The 19,103-nt window shown below is 36.8% G+C and overlaps 2 protein-coding genes across 4 annotated transcripts; one reads left to right on the top strand and one right to left on the bottom strand.

Annotated features, from left to right (window-relative positions):
* Positions 1 to 1,476: 1,476 nt before the first annotated feature.
* Positions 1,477 to 12,998, top strand: slc29a3 (solute carrier family 29 member 3). 3 transcript variants are annotated; one of them, XM_060872035.1, is made up of 7 exons: positions 1,477 to 1,658; positions 3,800 to 3,874; positions 4,148 to 4,430; positions 7,309 to 7,391; positions 7,852 to 8,078; positions 8,588 to 8,750; positions 10,767 to 12,998. In XM_060872035.1, the coding sequence occupies exons 3-7, from the start codon at positions 4,158 to 4,160 to the stop codon at positions 11,404 to 11,406; spliced, it is 1,386 nt and encodes a 461-aa protein (XP_060728018.1). In that variant the 5' UTR covers positions 1,477 to 1,658; positions 3,800 to 3,874; positions 4,148 to 4,157; the 3' UTR covers positions 11,407 to 12,998. The 3 variants fall into 3 exon arrangements, with proteins under 3 accessions (XP_060728018.1, XP_060728015.1, XP_060728017.1); XM_060872032.1 differs by lacking the exon at positions 3,800 to 3,874 and having other exon boundaries at positions 1,477 to 1,652; XM_060872034.1 differs by lacking the exon at positions 3,800 to 3,874.
* Positions 12,999 to 14,461: 1,463 nt separating this feature from the next.
* Positions 14,462 to 17,010, bottom strand: mgme1 (mitochondrial genome maintenance exonuclease 1). Its single transcript, XM_060872036.1, has 4 exons — positions 16,324 to 17,010; positions 15,570 to 15,792; positions 15,133 to 15,265; positions 14,462 to 15,053 (listed from the first exon to the last, which is right to left on the bottom strand). Exons 1-4 carry the CDS (start codon positions 16,886 to 16,888, stop codon positions 14,922 to 14,924), a joined length of 1,053 nt encoding a protein of 350 aa, XP_060728019.1. The 5' UTR covers positions 16,889 to 17,010; the 3' UTR covers positions 14,462 to 14,921.
* Between the last annotated feature and the right edge of the window lie 2,093 nt (positions 17,011 to 19,103).

Raw genomic sequence — 19,103 nt, 5'->3', positions numbered from 1 at the left:
TCAAACAGAAATCACCTTGATTTAGATTATCTCTATATCTTGGAATACATAGCAGGGCTGTACAGTGCGACATATATGTTACTAAAAAATTGGTCTGTGTGATGCATACATTTACAACTGTAGCATGCGTGCAATAAAGTTTTGTATGTTCATAATACAACCGCTTTAAGTGATTTCATTTTGCTTGATTGTGTACATGTGGGAGATTGATGGCACACTCATATTATTCTTGGTAGTTGTAGTGATAAAAACTTGTGTCCCTGCTGCATTGAGTCATTTTGTCCATCTCCGTTTCCCCCAGTTCCTAAGTAATCCACCAAGGAATAATTCATCCTTTATCTGGAAAAATAAGACTCAAGTGTTAATCTTGTCATTTAGTTTGCCTTTTATGTCTTCTACTGTTACCAACACAGGCATGTTTGAATGTTTGATTTCTATAGTAAGTGTGCTTAAAAAAAGTGTTTATAGATTATTTTTATTAATTAATATAAAAATTAATATTAAAATGGAAAGTAAACAAACAGAAGTGTAATCCAAACAAAAGGTGTTTGGTGTGACCACTCCTTGCCTGCAAAACAGCAACAATTCTTCTAGGTACACTTGCACTCAGTTTTTCTAGGAACTCTGCAAGTAGGTTGTTCCAAACATCTTGGAGAATTCACCACAGATCTTCTGTGAATGTTGGTATTGGGGACATTATTAATCCTGACCAAATCTCCGAGTGCATTTCTGCAAATAAAAAAGAACTTCTTGAAATGAAATGAAAAAGAACTTCTTTCTCAGTTAATGAATATCTTTGTTTGTTTGTTTGTTTGTTTGTTTTAGATATATTTTTTCAATTCATTTACTACCTTTTTTCAATTTCATTTCCACTATGTTTAGTCTCACCGTTATCTTTTTTACATGTACAGTCTACCTTGGCCCTATGTAATCATTCTTGTAACCATTACTATACCTTTTCAGTTAAACAATTTTTTTTTCCCTTAAAGTTAAAACACTCCTGCTCTTTAAAAACTTTTCATATTGCAAGAACACACAATACCAGTTTATGATAACACAAGAGCGTGAGTCCATAACTAATAACTAGTATCAGTATGATACTAAGCAAATTAATGGCATGGTGCACCATAACAACCCTGCTAATGGCAGAGGCATACCATTATATTTACATATTTATATATGTATATATTTTACCATGACATAGCCTAACTTACAAGGTTAAGAACTAAACTTAAAGTCAAACAAAAATGGTTTACGGATTCTTTCATTGTCCAAGTTTCACCAATGCATTAGTATGTGGATTTTGTTTGTATTTATTTATTTGTTTATTTGTTTGTTTGTTTATTTATTTATTTAAAGAAACACCACTAACACATGAGTTCGGCGTTCATGAAGATTGACCAAACTCCACGTCCGTAGGTGGCAGTAATGCACTGAATGTGCGGTCAACCTCCGTTACAAACAAGAGAAAAAGTGGTAAAGGAAGAAAGAAGAACTGTTTACTGAGATTGAGTCAGTGTTAGTTTTTTTTACTTGGAAGCAGCAGCAATATTATGCTATATTTATAGACCGTCCAACAGAAATACTTCTCTGTTTTAAATATTGTGAATCACTTGCGAGGATGAAACAGCAACAAGAGTCTCTAAGTAAAGGTTTCTGTGAGTAATTAGGTTTTATTTACTAACCAGCTGAAGTGACTGAACCCTTCGGATGAGTTAGACTTTTACTTCACTTATTTTATTTATGTCTTGGGCTTAATTAATATGGCGAGGTTTCCCTTTTTGTCTTTGAAGCGTTTCCAGCCGGGCTTGTTGTAGGGACATATGACGGTGGTGTTGATGATTAACACAATACAGCTGACTCTTGTGCTCGTGTTAGTGACCGCAGTCTGTAAAGAAAAGCTGAGAAACTGGCGGTGCTGTTAAATACTTTTTTTTTAATAACCCAGTTTTAATTAATTTAGCATATATCTACGTTTATTGCGCTTGGCAAACACCCTTTACCAGTGGGACGTGTTTCATTTCTGTAACCACCCAATTGAGGGTCTCAGTATCACCAAGCTGAAGAAGGAGCACAGAGTCAGAGATTTGCTCAGTCTAGAAATGCTGAAGCACTTAATCTACTAGATCCTTTTGGTGATTTGCCCTTGGAGCAAACCCCCAGGCATGTTGCGTTCAGGAAAAACGCTTCCGCTCCTTGAAAGCAAACACAGAGAGAATGAGGAGAAGCTTCTTCCCACAGGCCATTCGGAGTTTAAACCAGGAAACACCCAGGACCTAGTTTAGGACAACCTTCTTTTTTGCACTATGACTTTAACTCTGGACTTGCACAACACAGTGCCACTTTAGACACGCCATAGTGCACATGGACACTTTAGACACGCCATAGTGCACATGGACACTTTAGACACGCCATAGTGCACATGGACACTTTAGACACGCCATAGTGCACATGGACACTTTAGACACGCCATAGTGCACATGGACACTTTAGACACGCCATAGTGCACATGGACACTTTAGACACGCCATAGTGCACATGGACACTTTAGACACGCCATAGTGCACATGGACACTTTAGACACGCCATAGTGCACATGGACACTTTAGACACGCCATAGTGCACATGGACACTTTAGACACGCCATAGTGCACATGGACACTTTAGACACGCCATAGTGCACATGGACACTTTAGACACGCCATAGTGCACATGGACACTTTAGACACGCCATAGTGCACATGGACACTTTAGACACGCCATAGTGCACATGGACACTTTAGACACGCCATAGTGCACATGGACACTTTAGACACGCCATAGTGCACATGGACACTTTAGACACGCCATAGTGCACATGGACACTTTAGACACGCCATAGTGCACATGGACACTTTAGACACGCCATAGTGCACATGGACACTTTAGACACGCCATAGTGCACATGGACACTTTAGACACGCCATAGTGCACATGGACACTTTAGACACGCCATAGTGCACATGGACACTTTAGACACGCCATAGTGCACATGGACACTTTAGACACGCCATAGTGCACATGGACACTTTAGACACGCCATAGTGCACATGGACACTTTAGACACGCCATAGTGCACATGGACACTTTAGACACGCCATAGTGCACATGGACACTTTAGACACGCCATAGTGCACATGGACACTTTAGACACGCCATAGTGCACATGGACACTTTAGACACGCCATAGTGCACATGGACACTTTAGACACGCCATACTGCACATGGACACTTTAGACACGCCATACTGCACATGGACACTTTAGACACGCCATACTGCACATGGACACTTTAAGGACAATTACAAAATTTATCAATTCAAAAAATATCCTTTCACATATATTTTCATATATTTTATACTTTTGGTTTTATTTTTATCATTAATTCCATCTTAAAACGTAAGACGCAAAAAGCATTTCACTGCATGTTGTACTCTGTATGTATGTGTATTTGACAAATACATTTGATTTGATTGATTTGATGTTTGACCAAGTGAAAGTAATTGATAGTCACTGACATCATCCCAAGTTTTCACTCTCCTATTCACGGTTAGTAAAGTTATATTAGTGATGCTATATATATATTATATATATTATATATATATATTAGTGATGTTATATTAGTGATGCAGGACACTCAAAAGGCCCAGTTATTAGTCTCAAAAACATTCATGCAATGTTCTAGAAGGCTTATCATCCTATGAATGGACATTTAAGTCAGAATAAGACATTGAACTGTTTTCTGTTGTCCTGTTTTTCAGTACAACATTTGCTGTTGTCACAAATGTTATCTGGTGAAACAAAAGCGATATTGCATCCCTCTACCATTAATTAAGGTTAGATTTGAAAGAATTATGGACTCCCCACCTAAACACACCCCTTTTCATTTTCAGAATATGCCATTTTTGGTAGACTTTCTTCCCCAGATGTTTTGGGGAAAAAGTTAATGTTAACATTGTGTGAGAAATTATAGACTGAAATAGAATATCATGTAGAATACGAAATGAATAACCTTTTGATTTAACTTTTACTATTAGTTTTCTATTGTTGTGGTTGTATGTTATCTTTCATTAAATTTATTTTCTCTCTCTCTCTCTCTCTTTGTACAGCCCTCTCTTTATGAACTCTTTATACAGTCCCACACTTCACACCATCATGTCTGATGAGAGGTCAGGGGTCAATCCTGAGGAGGAAGATGAGGGCATGACACCCCTGATTGCTCGCCAGCGGCCACACGACTCCTACTGCCTTGTCTATGGCATATTTTTCATGCTGGGCATTGGCTCACTGCTGCCATGGAATTTCTTCATCACAGCCAAGCACTACTGGCTTTACAAACTAAACAACGGGTCCAGCCTGGCCAGCAACAAAGAACTCCACACTGATCTCAGCGTGAGTGTGTGTGCACAGTTTTTTTGTGTAACTTAGAGAGAAAAAGTGATTGTAGATGATGACTAGCCATCAGCGATTATTGCTGATGAAACATAAGTAATAACTGGAAATAACATGGATATCCCACTATATAAATATGTGACTATGCGCTTAATTTTGTACGTATGTACACTTAAAATGTATGTTTCATTTTTCAATTAAATGTTGGCACATTGCTCTTGTTAAAGAGGAGCTTGCTGTTATGAAATACAATTACAACATCCCCATCTGACTTGTTTTAATCTTTATATGTTTCCAGGAGGTGATCACAAGTTTGTAATTATAAGGGATGTTTGTAATTTTTATTCATACAACATGATTTCATCATTCTTGATAGTATATATATTGACCATTCACTGTATTATTAAATACCCATATATCCTGCTCGTTATCTTAACAGCCAATCATTTGGGAGTAACACAGTGTATAAAATCATTCATATAAAGGGCAAGAGCTTCAGTTAATGTCAGCCGCAAACATCAGAATGAGGAAGATATTTCAATATTGAATTGAATATTGATGATTTTAACTCTTTGAAGATGCCTGAAGGGCTAGTTTGTGCATTTCAGAAATTGTCACCCACAGCAGTCAATCGAGTTTAATAGGGCAAAAAAAAAAACAACTTCTTGGCAGATGCTTTACAGACTGAAATAACTGAAGGTGTGATGTTTTGTGCATGTTGAGATGCATGTTCCTCTTTGTCACGGTTGTAAATTTAATAAAATAGCAGAGTTTAATAAAATAGTGATCGTTATTATATCCTTCCTGTCAGCTTGAAGTAGGTGCTGTAGGTGCATTACAGAGAGAGTGAGCCATGGAGAGAGAGAGAGAAAGATTCCCTCAGATCAGCAGTTTATTGAGCCCTTCCTAACATTGATGCCATGGTTTAAGTTACAGAAATAAAATTTTTTTCTTTCATTATGTTGTCATTATATATTCATTATATAATTTTTTGTATTAACCTATTTGATATAGGTTGGACAGTGTGATTATAAATAATTTACTATCTACAGCTGTATATATTCAAGTAGAATTGTGTAAACAAGAGCTTTTAAGCAACTTATAAGTATGAGCATTTTAACATGCATTCCTTCTTGACAAAGCCAATTAAGTCAGTAATGAAGACCCAAGTGCAAAACTGACTGAATCAACAGCAGTTCAAATCCATGGCCATGGTCCTATTTTAAATTCAGTTATCATTCAAGTTTGTTGTAGTCAAAAAATTGCCCTGTTACACTGATTGTTTAAACAGTTCATAACTCTGAATTTCTCTTTATTTGAGCCCTAGATTTTGCCTGTGAAGACTTTACTTATTAAAAAGAATAAGCCAACGTGAAGTGTAGAGAACTGTCCATGGTAGAAAGGCAAATCATTTTTAAAGCTGAGAAAAGTGGGAAAATTGTTTAGTGCCATTCCAGAAGCACTGGGTATAGTCACTAAAGAATTTGGAATGTCCTGAAAAGGAATGAAACCACAGTCAGAGAGACAGCAAGACGTATATAGGTCAGCTAAAAAAAAGTCAAGGCCGTTGATGACAGAAACATTGTCACAGCTGTTAAGAATTCAAAAACAAGTCAGGAAGATTACCAAAAACCTATACAGGGCAGGGCAGAGGTATCACAATTCACTGTTTAAAGACTGCATGCTGCAGCAGTAAGAATCGGAAGACCAGTTTGAAATTCACAAAGCAATGCATAGATGAGCCATGAAGGTTCTGGAACCAAGATTAATATCTAACAAAGTGAAGGAAAGACAGAAGGCCAAAAAACAAAAGGATCTGATACTTATTCAAAGCTTATCAGTTAAGTAAGGTGGAGGAAGAGTCATTAGGCTTGCATGGCTACTTCTGGTATGGGATCACTAATCTTTATTAAAGGTGGTAGCAGCATCTGTCTACCAATTTACAGAAAGATATATCCCATCTAAGTGGGAGGAGCTCATGATGCAGCAGGACAATGAGCCAAAACACACTGCCAATGCAACAAAGGATTTCATCAGGACAAAAAAAAAGTAGAAGGTTTTACAATGACCAAGTTAACCACCTGACCTTAATCCTATTTAACATGTATTTTTACCTCCTGAAAAAGAGCTTTAATGTTAACAATGGGATAAGATTATCACAAAAATAGAATGAAACAGTTTGGTAATGCCAGTAGGTCATTGACTTAATGCAATTATTGGCAGCAAGGGATATAGAACCAAATATGTTAGTTCTGTTTCAGTACGTTTGCTCATCAAATCTGGCATGTTCCAAGTTGTTTGACACCCCTAGATGTAAAGTATATGCTAGATGCTTTCATTTCCTGATATCATCTCATCTTCAGCTTTTGAATTCAAACTCAAACATCTTCAGTGTAGAGCAAAAACAAAATAATTGGTCTTGTTATTCCACTTTCAGATGCGACTGAAATTTAACTTAAATTCCATTGTACAATCCAGTTTCAAGAAGCCAATGTTTTGGGAGTTTCTGCTGTCTTAACGGCGTATCTATTAGTTCTGCCACACACTTTCACTTCCACTTTCATTCACATGAGCAGTGTGAGCATCAAAAACAAGTAGTAAAGTTGTGTGTGTGTGTGGCAGGGGTGTTAGTGAGTGAGTGAACAAACCGTATATTCACCATTTAGTCATGTGCACAAGTCATGTGCACCCATACAGTGACTTGCGTGCAGAGGAAATACTCAGTTTTTATTCAGTATGGTTTTATTGCTGGTAATAGGGTGATATTTACTAATTTAGGGTTATTTCACAGCTATTTCCTTAGCTATCTGTTAGAATCTTTGTATGCTATGCTTATTTTATTTGATATTCACTCACAATCTCTTTCTCTTCTCTGCAGGATTACTTTGAGAGCTACCTTGCCATTGCATCCACTGTTCCTTCAGTGTTATGCCTAGTCCTCAACTACCTCCTAGTTAACAGGTAGTCCACTCGTTGAGTCCCTGTCCAACTTTGTTACCTAAAATTCCAGAAATGACTGTAACATCTGAAATGACACAATGCTTTATATAGAACACATTATTTGTTCAAATGTTCAATGCAGAGGTTAATCACATCTAGATCCAACAATTTAAACAAACCCAGAATTCACTTTGCCTCAGTTGATGTGCATTCTCCTGTAAGTCATAAAAGAAAATAGTCTATGGTCCCTGTACTTACTGAATCATTCAGTTTAATTTTGTAAATGTTCAGTTTATTATTAAGCGTGAAGTCTAACTTCTAATGGACAATATACCAAGCAGCAGGAAAGGATTTTACTGTTGTAGTTCAGTATCCACAAAATACATTGCAAGAGCAGAGTTGGCTGAAGAATATAGGGCTCAACACAACTGTGCATTTTTATTCCCTGTGGCTGAATGTCTGGATGTATTTGTGTGACCAGGCTGTCCTCTAATGTTCGGATCCTTTTGTCTCTGGCTGTGATCCTGCTTGTGTTCATGATCACAACAGTGCTGGTGAAGATGGATGTATCTGGCTGTAGAAAGATGTTCCTGGCTGGTACTCTGGCCAGTGTTGCACTGGTCAGTGGAGCCTCCAACATTTTCAGTGGCAGCATGTTTGGCATCAGTGCATATTTCCCCATGAGGATATCACAAGCTCTCATATCAGGTATCTACTTTTAGTATCATGTGTGTGCATGCATGGGTGTGTGCAAGAAAGTGTGTGCGTGCTGCACTGTGATGGACCGGGGTGCCAGGCCTGGAATTCTGATTATGATAAAATGGTTACGAAAGAATGAATTAATGACAGCGGGCCTGCAAGCTACTTGGACTAAATGTCTGTCAGATAACATTTTCGTAACTGGCTAATTTTAACAATATGAACGACTTACAAAAACCCTTACACCAAAACTAAGCAAAATATTATAAGAATATCATTTGTCAGTCATGGATGAATAGATGGATCTCCTGTGTGTGAGCATGTTTTTATCTCTTAGTGGATACGAGTTTCCCCACATAATATGAATGTGATGTATTTAAACTTATGCCAACATTTGACTGAATACAGCATTACAGATTGAATACAGCATTACATTTAATAAGTAATGTTAAGTAATAATTATGTGAAATGTCCTCACAAGTATAGCAAGACCTGTGTGTTCGTGTGTATGAGTGCAGGTCAAGCCATGGGTGGCACTTTGAGTGCAGTAGCATCTATAGTGGATCTGGCTGCAGCAAGTGATGAGACCAGCAGTGCGCTGGCTTACTTCCTTACCGCTGACATCTTTATTATCTTCTGCATCATCTTGTACCTGCTGCTGCCCAAAGTGACCTACTCCAGGTGTGTAAACCTCCATTACCAAGATACCGAGGGCATGAAGTTATGTTGCTCTTTTCAAAATAACATGTACAAACTAAAAACAATTTAAACTGCTAGCTCCTTAGATTGTCATTATGTAATTCACAGTTCTCCATTCAAAATTATGGTTGCTATAGAAAGAGAGAGAGGGAGTGAGACTGCTAAAGCGAGAGTGGAATAAGGAAGCATGAGTAGTTTCAACCATGTGTCATCGGCAAAAAGGCTCAGTTTCATGACGTCAATGTTGCTTTCAAAAGTGCAATCAAACACTTCTTTTTTTTACTGCAAAGTTTTTACTTTTAAGTGATAAGCAAAATATGTGGAAACATGACAATAGATTATACAGGTCATTAGACAAATTTCATAAATGAATAACAGTTAAATACATAGTGGAGAGAAACAGGGAGTGTGTATGTGTGTATTCAGCTAAATTTTGCTGAAATATAGCTTGAAACTTCAACAGTCACACTCTGGTGCTGACCACCTGTCCAAATCAGGTGGACTTGGCCCAGTTCCTGGAGAACTTGAGTAGTTTGATTATGTAACAGCTAAATTAACCATTTAGGAATTACAATTTTTTTTCTTCATAGTTCCTCCATTTTTAAGAACATTTAAGGGGTGTTTGGCCAGCTGAAATTCAAAAACTAAGCTCACTTATTAGTTCCTCAGGGGCTCTTGGCTGCACAATTTCACTTGACTATAAATCTATTTAAGGAATTTGTGTAATTATTTGTGGGCAGTATAGCTACCAATGTATTGTTGCATGCTTTGTTGATGGTGTGACTGCAAATAGACGTAGCAGGGTGAATTTGGATATGTATAGAGCTGTCACCTAAACTCTCTCAGATTCATTCGAATGCTGCAAAACTGACAGTGCTTCAGTGTTCAGCTGGATAAGGACCCAAAACATAAAAGCAACTCAAGAGCTTTTTAAGGCAAATAAATGACTGATGATGTTCTTTGGCTGGTAGGTCGGTCATCTAACCTCAACCCAATGGAGCATATTTTACTGAAGACAAACTGAAACAGAAAAAAGACCTGCAAACAATTAGCAACTGAAGGACATTGATGTCCATATGTTTCAGACTTCTGCCACTACAAAGGATTTGCATCAAAGTATTAAAAATAATCCTTCTATTTACAGTAGAGCTGGGCGATACGTCCTATAATTTGAATCCCCGATTTTTTGAGACAAAATTTGATTTTCGATTTTAAAACGATTATTTTTAAAAAAATTTAATAAAACACCAGATACTATAGCGTGAATTTTTTTGAGCAAATTCTGAAAAATACTTTCCGCTTGGAAGCTCATATCTGGGGTTGATTATTTTGAACATATGGGCAGAATGTCTTCAAAGCCCCTGCTCATCATATGGAATACAGTGGGATAATGTGTCCACTATGGTTACCTGCTTTTTAGCCGGTGTTTTGGGGCTGCCGCTGTCTTTTTTAGCTTGCAGCACCACACACACCTCCCATTCAACAATGTGACTCTGTTTAAGGTGCTGGAATAAATTAGTCGTGCTGCTTACTTTACATGCCAAAACCTTCAGACAAATTTTACAGCGGGCTTTGGCTTGTTCAACGTCTGAAGTTGCGAACCCGAGCCATTTTCGTACGACTGATGTTACCGCACCTCTCTTGGACATAAGTGCTTTGGTTTTGTCAGAGCACGTTGCCATGTTTTATTTCGTATTTCCCATGTGTGAATCCCGGGGTGGGGGTGTTTTGGGGGAAACGATTTTTGTTTTTTAACATTGACATGAACCACACATTTGAATTAATCGATAATTACGATTAATCGCAAAGCTCTAATTTACAGTTGTTAGTTTGTCCAATTACCTTTATGCATGCAATAATGTTTGTTAAATCCATTAAACCTTCATTGCTTCATTTAATATGTATTGGGATGGAGTACAGAATAAAAAAAGTGTCACTGTCCAAATACATAAGGAACCAACTGTCCTGCAATATCTCTTTCCTTTGTGTCTGATACAGGTACTACTTGGGGGCTTCCTGCACTGGCACTGCCACCACATCTGATAGCTCTCTGTCCACTTCCACATCCAGCAGCAATCCATCAGGCATTTCTGTGCCCCCCCTCAGACCCATCATGGGAAAGATGTGGAAGCTGTGTATATATGTCTTTTGGATCTTCTTCATCTCCATCACCATCTTCCCAGCCATCTCCTCAGGCATTCAGTCAGTGGATAAAGACTCGGGCAGCCCCTGGAGCGGCACCTACTTTGTGCCACTCACTAGCTTCCTGCTATATAACGTGGCAGACTTCAGTGGTAGGCAAATGACCATTTGGCTCCAGGTTCCTGGCCCAACCAGCCCTGTGTTACCTATCCTTGTGGCTTGCAGAACTGCATTAGTTCCGCTCTTTATGTTCTGTAACTACCAGCCTCGGTATCACCTGCAACGGGTATTTTTTGCTTATGACCTCTTCCCTGTTATATTTGTTTGCCTGCTAGGGCTTTCCAATGGATATCTGGGTACTCTGACCATGATATATGGGCCCAAGGTGGTGCCACGCGACCTCGCAGAACCAGCAGGTGTGATCATGTCATTCTTTCTGACAGCAGGGCTGGCAGCAGGCTCTGCTTTCTCTGTTTTGCTTGTTTACTTTTTCTGATTGTAGCACACTTAAAATGGTTTAATGGTTTAAATGGTTTAAAGCTTAAATGGTTTAATGTAAAATGGTAAATGTTTACATGTAGATGTACTGATTGCTCTTATCGAGGGAACTTAATCAGTCTCATCATTGAAATATTTGGAATGTGGACGTTCCGCTGCATATGTTGCATATTATGTAAATTTAATGTTTTTACTTTAAGGCCATGTTTATTCTTAATGTGTTACTGTGTGTGCAGGTGTAGATACAGCTTCACAAATTTTATAGCTTAATACAGTTCACAAAGTTTCTTGCATTAATTTTAGATACATGATTGGAGTGGGAATTTAGTTTTTTTTTTTTTTTTTATCCAAATGTTTAATTTGAAATGAGTGAAAACCTGAGTATAGGTTTTCACTCATTTCATCTGTGTCAGACAAATAAAACTTGCCCAACAGCCAACCTTATCTGCTTCTTTTCATACATATTGTTAATTCTTACAAGACCAATAATTGACCAAACACAGAGCTGTTGGAGGTTTTGTAGGTTGCTATAGGAAACTAAAAGCAAACTAAGTTTAAACTATGTACAGAATTTTTTATTTTACAAAATATTTTATGTAGGTAAAAAGGGGGAAATGTTTACATTTGGTTTTTGTATTTGATTTGTGACTAAATAGACTAATTGTTGTCAGACGCTTTATATAATCTCTATACTATTAAATACATAACAACCACTCTGAATGAAAGATCTTAAGAAGCAGTAGAATAAGGTTGGATGTATCATTGAGGATGAAAAAGAAGACCTAAACTAAAAGTGTGTACCAAATTAATAAACGCCATTAAAAATGCTTTTCAGTGAGTTTACAAATGCTACAAAAGGATAAGCCATTCAAGTAGTTTTCTGCTGTTGTAGCCCAACTGACTCATGAGTTTTCTTCATTCTGAGATGCTTTTAGCTCACCAGAATTGCACAGAGCAGTTGTAGCCTGTGTGTCAGATTGAACCTGTGTAGCCATTCTCAGGTGACCTCTCTCAACAAAAGGTGTAATTGTTCCTAATAATCTGAGTGCATATTTTATTTTTTTTAATAGGTAATATCACTTTTATGAAGTTATAATACTGTAGACTTTGTTTTAATACTGTATTGTTGTAATGCATTTGTGCATTAATTTAACATGAGACCTTTACAGAGTGATGTAATGTTTTGAAACTGAGGCTTTGGAGCTTGTATTAAAAAACAAAACATTTGACAGCGAAGCACAGTAAGGGAGCTTGATTTGTTATTACTTAACCGTGTTAATATCCAAAGCTTTGTTTTCACACATGCAGGTGACAGCTTATTATTGTGTTTCAAAAATATTCTTTGCGCAGATTTTAAGTGTCTTTCACTTTGCTAGTTAAATGAGACCATGCTTTAGAATTATTAGGACTTGGACTTGGCCATTTTCAGGGAAAAAATACAAAATGTACAATAAACTGGTTGCATAGTTGTGCACACCCTTTTATAATTAGGAATGTGGCATTGTTCATAATCACGCAATCACATTCAAACTCGTGTTAAATACTAATTAGTATATACCTTCCATCAAATAAAGTGACTGATTAAACAAAGTAGAGCTGTTTCTATAGTATCTTCTTTATAACATCTTATACAAAGAGCTTACAAAGCAGTATGGAATCTCTGTTGAAAAATATAAATAAGGAGAGGGTTAAAAACATACAAGCCCTTGAATATACCATGGAGCTCTGTAAAGACAAATGTGACGATAATATGGTGCAACAGTCATATTACTAAGAACATAAGAAGGACATTCCCCTAAAATTGATAAGAAGGCCAGGAGAAATCTGGCAAGGAGTCAGTATAGAACACAGGTACCAGTCGCTCCCTACATGTGACAATAATCTCCTGATTTCTTCTTATGTCTTATTAAGCTTTTTTTAACCCAAACCCACCCAAGCCTAGATGAATTTTGAAGAAAAAAAAAAAACATCCAATCTCCCAAAACCATGTAGAATAATGTATTGGTCTAATAAAACCAAAGTTGAACGTTTTGTCTATAAAAACATAGCACATCAGTAAAAGAACACCATCCCCACTTTGACGCACAAAGGTAGCTGCACCATCACAATGTGACAGAGCTAACAAGAACATCCTTCCTTCCTTGGAAGGAAAAATGGCAAAACATTGATGTCAAGATGTGCTAAAACGATCAACCTTTACCCCAAAAAGAATTTAATGCTGTGATAAAAATCTAAAGATGCTTCAGCTAAGTATTTGTTTAGGGGTGTGCACACTTATGCAAGCTGTTTATTGTATATTTTCTAATTTATCTTTTTCTGCATAAAATGATTATTGTTTTTATTATATAGCTTGCAATTATACAATAAAGGTGGAAATGGTTTTGACAGGATTTATCTTGGTTTAATTTTTTTTACCATCACTAAAACATGCCTTAACAGGGTTGTGCAGACTTTATATTTTTTTATATTCACTGTGTGTGTACAGTGTCCTTTGAAAGTTCTATATTTCTGCATAAATATATTTCTGCATAAAACATCAGAAGTCCTAAAAGTAAACAAAGTGAACACAAACAAATGAGCCAACAATATTATACTTCATTTAATTATTGAGAAAAATAATCCAGCATTACTTATCTGTGACTTGTAAAACTATGTGAACCTTTGATTTCAGTATCTGTTGTAAGCCCTGGTGTGGCAATAACTGCAAGTTAAGTTCCTGGTCATTTTTGATCAGTCCTGCACAACAGCTTAGAAGAATTTTATTCCATTCCTCAGTACTGAAGAGCTTCAGCACTCAGATTTTAGTGGGAGTCCTCATGAATTGCTTGCTTCATGTCCTTCCACAATTTATCTTTTGGATAAAACTCAGGACATAGACTAGATTTTTATGACATAAATTCCGGATTCATTGTTCAATTATGCCAAGTTGTCCTGACCCTGATTTAGCAATACAGGCCCAAAGCATGATTCTACGACCACCATGTTTCACAGAAGGTATAAGGTTCTTGTGCTGGAATTCAGTATTTTCCTTTCTCCAAAAATAATGCTTCTCATTTTAAAACAAAAAGTTTTATTCCTTCACAAATTTTTAAAAAAATTATTCTGGGTTCCTTTTTTGACCAAACAGACTATTACACGTCTTGCTTTTGGAGCGATCTTTGTTGGTTGATCACTTCTGATTCAGAATGTGGCAGACTTTGATAGATCTCTGTTCTTTTAATAAAATAGGACACTCATGGAGAACTGATTGTCATATCACTGACTGAAACCAGGTGGACTCTAATTTGACATTGAAATCTAGAAATTTCTTAGTTTCACAAAACTTTCAAGCAACACTGTATAAATTTACTTGCAACCACAGCAGTCAAATTCAATGTCCAAGAGATAACTTTATATCAATGGAGGTCCAAGTTAACAAAAGCAGGGCACTGCAAAAATACGAAACTATACATACAGCACATAATTATATGTACTTTTGGTTTTTTAAACTGTCAGTAAAAACTGGATGGTTAATCATTGTCCATTGTATTCCTCCAGTCGGTAGAGCCATTTATCCCAATATTGCACAACCTGGTCTGATTTCAGGAAGTGAGTGTGGGCTGGTGAACCGTCTTTGTAGGCAACAACAATCAATCCACTGTCCACCTGCAGATGGAGACAAACATTCAGAGAATATACTGGCTCCTGTAAATCAGGAGCAAACAACAAAAATTAATCAATATACCTGGTAGTTGTAGTTTCTGTCACTGTTTAAGGCTCCAATATATGCAACCACCTGCAAGGGATTGTCATATGTGTTGTGAAGGAAAGGTTTTGGCCTCTCTGATGTCTTCCACTCTATGACACACAGTGAATTCCTGTATATTAAAGAAGAATATTAGTTTTTTCTAGCTAAAACATCAAAAGTGCTTTTTAAGTTTGATACAAACAGTTACACAATACAAATTTCCTGTATTAATGTTACCAACTACTTTTCTTTCATAGTAGAATTATTGAAGTTTGTTCTATAAAACATATTTGCATGGCAATAAAAATGATTCAGAAATAATATATTGTACAAAGTGGCCCAAACTAGTCCTGTCTTTTGATCAATAGATCATCTGTTAAGCAGTGACATTTGTTAAGCTTTAAAAATGCTGGACAGAAACAACTGATTCTCACTTGTATACAGCAACACAATCTACAATGCCCAGGTACTGCAGAGGCTCATGCAGTACAACACTCTCGATGGCTTTCACTCCTGTAACGTCTTCCAACACGTGACTGATACTTTGTAAATACCCAGAAACCTTTTCCACACACTCGCCATCTTCATTTAAGTTATTTTCTCCAGTTAAAATTCCTTCAACAGCTGCATGAAACAGTTTTCCCTGTGTGAAAAGATCTAAAATGAAACACAAAAGATCAGGTGAATCACTTTCCATATGGAAGTTTGGGCAAGAAACAGGTTTCGAGAAAAGAAAGCTGTTTTACCATTAGTTACAATCATACAATTCAATTTTAAATTTCAATCAAATGTGGCACAGGTAGTCAACATAGTTGCAATTTTTGTTCAAAATTCAATTCCAATCCAATCTTTCCTTTTTATTTTTTAAATTTATATATTTTTTAATTTATATAATTACTTTACGATTGTTTAGTGCAAATAAACCATGTATTATGTCGTGGTGTAAAAAAATTTTTTTTTAGGATTTTTACAATTCACATGCAGGGAAAAAAAACAACATCCACATTCACAAGGTGTGACGCCACTTGTTAGACTGACTGCAGCACACAGTACATACTGTAGGGATATAACCGTCAGTGCCACAGTGTTACTAAAAGAGCGCCTTTAAACAATCATTTCTGCTTTAACAGGTTTTCTTGAAGACAAACTGAAATGTTAATGGACACCACGGGGGAAACTGGGGCCTACTGTTGATGTATTCGTTGAAGCCTTCTACACCAAGCTCAGCGATCATCTTTTTCTTCCATCTCTCCAAATAAAACATTTGCTGCACTGACATTGTCTTTTTGAGTATTTGTGTTACACTTGGTATAGAGGCGTGATCTGAATCTCTGTGCAGTTTTATCCGGGTCATGATTCCCTCCATGTTCTCTGCGTCTAGAACACGTTTTGCGTCGATAAACAGAGGCTGTGGGTTTTTAAGCGGTCTGCACACCTGTGCCTTGGATTTTACTATAGATCCGTAAAGCAATTGGTCTTCTTTTTCAATACTTTGTGGAGTCTGAGAGCTGATTCTCGTAGACACGACTGACTTCACCAGTGATGAATAATGATCAGAGTCCACGTTGCCGTAGTGACTGCTCTTTTTGCGCGAGCGTAAACCAGGGAAGGACGAAAACATGCGTGAGCACGAGGAGACGGAGAAGCGTCCAGACAGCACAGCGCTCACACAACACGACTGCAGCCACAGCCTGGAAATCCGCATTGTTTCTGCTACTTTAAATCGAATGTTACGTCCACATACACGTCTCATATACCAACTCCAGCTTTTTGAGCCCGTTAAATTTCATTCATGCTACTTAAATCCGGTCCGACTAAAGAAAAAACTTTCTTCTTTTACACACCATTTCCCACAATGACTTTGTGTGTGACCGTTAACTGTGCTCTCTAAAACCGGTGCGTATGTAGAAAGGTTCCGCAGTGAGTCTTATTGCCACTTAAGATTATATATATATATATATATATATATATATATATATATATATATATATATATATATATATAGTGTGTGTGTGTAAGAGAGAGAGGGAGAGAGAGAGGGATTGGACCCATTTACATTGTTAGATTAGAAATAGGCAAGAGATTATGCCTTACTTTGTTTCCACAATATATGAACTGGGTCCATGAACTTTTCTATCAACCCTTTGTCTCCATTTAAATTGAATTTCACACTCTGTCCTTGATTTAAGTTATGTAAGCTGTTTGCTGAATGATGATTGTTAGTACTTTTATGCCTGTTCGGTCTGTTTATCTTTGATTCTGAGTCTTACATAATCAATATGACTTGTACTGACCACAATGGACAGGTTTTGAAGGTTTAGAACTAATTGTGGATCTGATTGCCCGAGCACCAGCTTTGCGATATGATCACTTCTTTTAGTAGCACCATCAGAGCTGATTGTGAATCTGGTTATCTGAGCACCGGCTTTGTGATGGCAACAATTCTTTCAGCAGCACCATCAGCCTATGAATTATATCCACATTATGTAGTATGACTGAAATTTATTCCATTTCACCGCAACTCAGCATTTTCTTTTCATCTCTGCCTAACTATGGTTTATTTCTCTTTGCCTATTGTCTTGGATTTTATGCTTCGATTGTATAATAATACTCTGCATATTGATACTTAAACTTCTGTTCCCATGTTGTCATTGTTAGCAGTCCTACCCCATGTCTTATCCAAACACAGTCTTTCTTACTGCATTTCCATGATTGTTCTGTTTTTCTAGAGAATGACAGCTAGAAATTTCTGCATTTTCCCTTCATTTCTTTTGCGATTTGACCTCACTAATACCCTTGAGACAGACCCTTAGGAATCAGGAAATACTCTAATCTACATTCAATCTACATACTGTACAGCAGATAGTAAAATATGTATTTTAACGAATGTTAAGCCTTCTCAAAATGAATAGCATGTTCATAAGTCTGCAGAAAGGGTTCTATTATGTTCTGATTAACCCCTACTATTCTAGATCTAGACTGTAAATAGTAAAGTTTTGGAAAGAAGTGATTAGATGTATTTATTGTGACAACATATATTAGTAAAAAAACTTGTTCAAATAAGTTGAATTCATATACATGTTTTTGTGCAACATCTATTTCTAGTGTTATAATGCCCATTCTAGTTAAATGAGTGGTAAATTTAGGACTATATGGGTTGGGGGTGGTTGGACTAGATTAATGTAGTGCTACATCTATTTGTTCTAATTCAAGTTTCTGTTAAGTATAGCTTTATTTATAATAAGTGGTTTAGAAGCATGACAAATATTTAAAAACACCAATTTCAGATCAAAGTTGCTGGCTGTGTATTAAGTATGGTCTAAGTTAATGACTGGTAACTATGTTCATTTAAGAAAGCGAACCTTTTTAGTTTTTTTGCATTTTAGTTTAGCTTAGGGAACATATACAGATGATGTTGTTGAACATCAAGTGTTGACAAGTGTTGAGTGCCTTCATTGTAATCTTCCTCAAATAGACACTACATGGACTTGCTCTTGCAAGATATTTTTTTTTATTAAAATTAATACCAAGAGCAGAAGAGACCACCCATAACTAGAATGTATTTCCCCATCTAACGATGGATCAGGTTACAAGAGTTTATAAAGCATCAGACACGTCCATTTGCATATAGAACAAAGCACTCAGCTTCTCACTGGTATAAAACATAGCATCAAACTTAATTAAAAGCTATTTAATTTTGAGAACTTATTCTCAAGAAGAAGACAACCTATCTTGATAAACAATTTTGAGAACCTATTGTTACAGTCACACCAAGAAAAACTACTTAAGCACAGATTGCCAGAATGCATTCATATTTAAATCACTTGTTCAAAAATGTGTACATGCTATAGCAACTTGAGGCTGCAACAGGCTGAACACAGCACACAGGAGGTGGGGGTAAAGTAAGTGATCTTTTATTTAAGTTTTTAGTGGGATAGAGGTTAGTGCAGAGTAAGTAGTGTGATGTC

The sequence above is a fragment of the Tachysurus vachellii genome, chromosome 6 (assembly GCF_030014155.1).
Source record: "Tachysurus vachellii isolate PV-2020 chromosome 6, HZAU_Pvac_v1, whole genome shotgun sequence".
NCBI lineage: Eukaryota > Metazoa > Chordata > Actinopteri > Siluriformes > Bagridae > Tachysurus > Tachysurus vachellii.
Note: the sequence above shows the minus strand (reverse complement) of the source record. Positions and strands in the feature narration are given on the sequence as shown.

Bases quoted from the DNA above. Each gene is read 5' to 3' on its own strand.
- mgme1 (XM_060872036.1), bottom strand. From the start codon at position 16,888: ATGAGACGTGTATGTGGACGTAACATTCGATTTAAAGTAGCAGAAACA. The intron at 15,266-15,569 runs GTGAGAATCAGT...TTTAATATACAG, and splicing joins GATTGTGTTGCTGTATACAA to GAATTCACTGTGTGTCATAG. The intron at 15,054-15,132 runs GTATATTGATTA...CTCCATCTGCAG, and splicing joins ACAGAAACTACAACTACCAG to GTGGACAGTGGATTGATTGT.
- slc29a3 (XM_060872032.1), top strand. From the start codon at position 4,158: ATGAACTCTTTATACAGTCCCACACTTCACACCATCATGTCTGATGAG. The intron at 4,431-7,308 runs GTGAGTGTGTGT...TCTTCTCTGCAG, and splicing joins AACTCCACACTGATCTCAGC to GATTACTTTGAGAGCTACCT. The intron at 8,751-10,766 runs GTGTGTAAACCT...TGTCTGATACAG, and splicing joins CCCAAAGTGACCTACTCCAG to GTACTACTTGGGGGCTTCCT.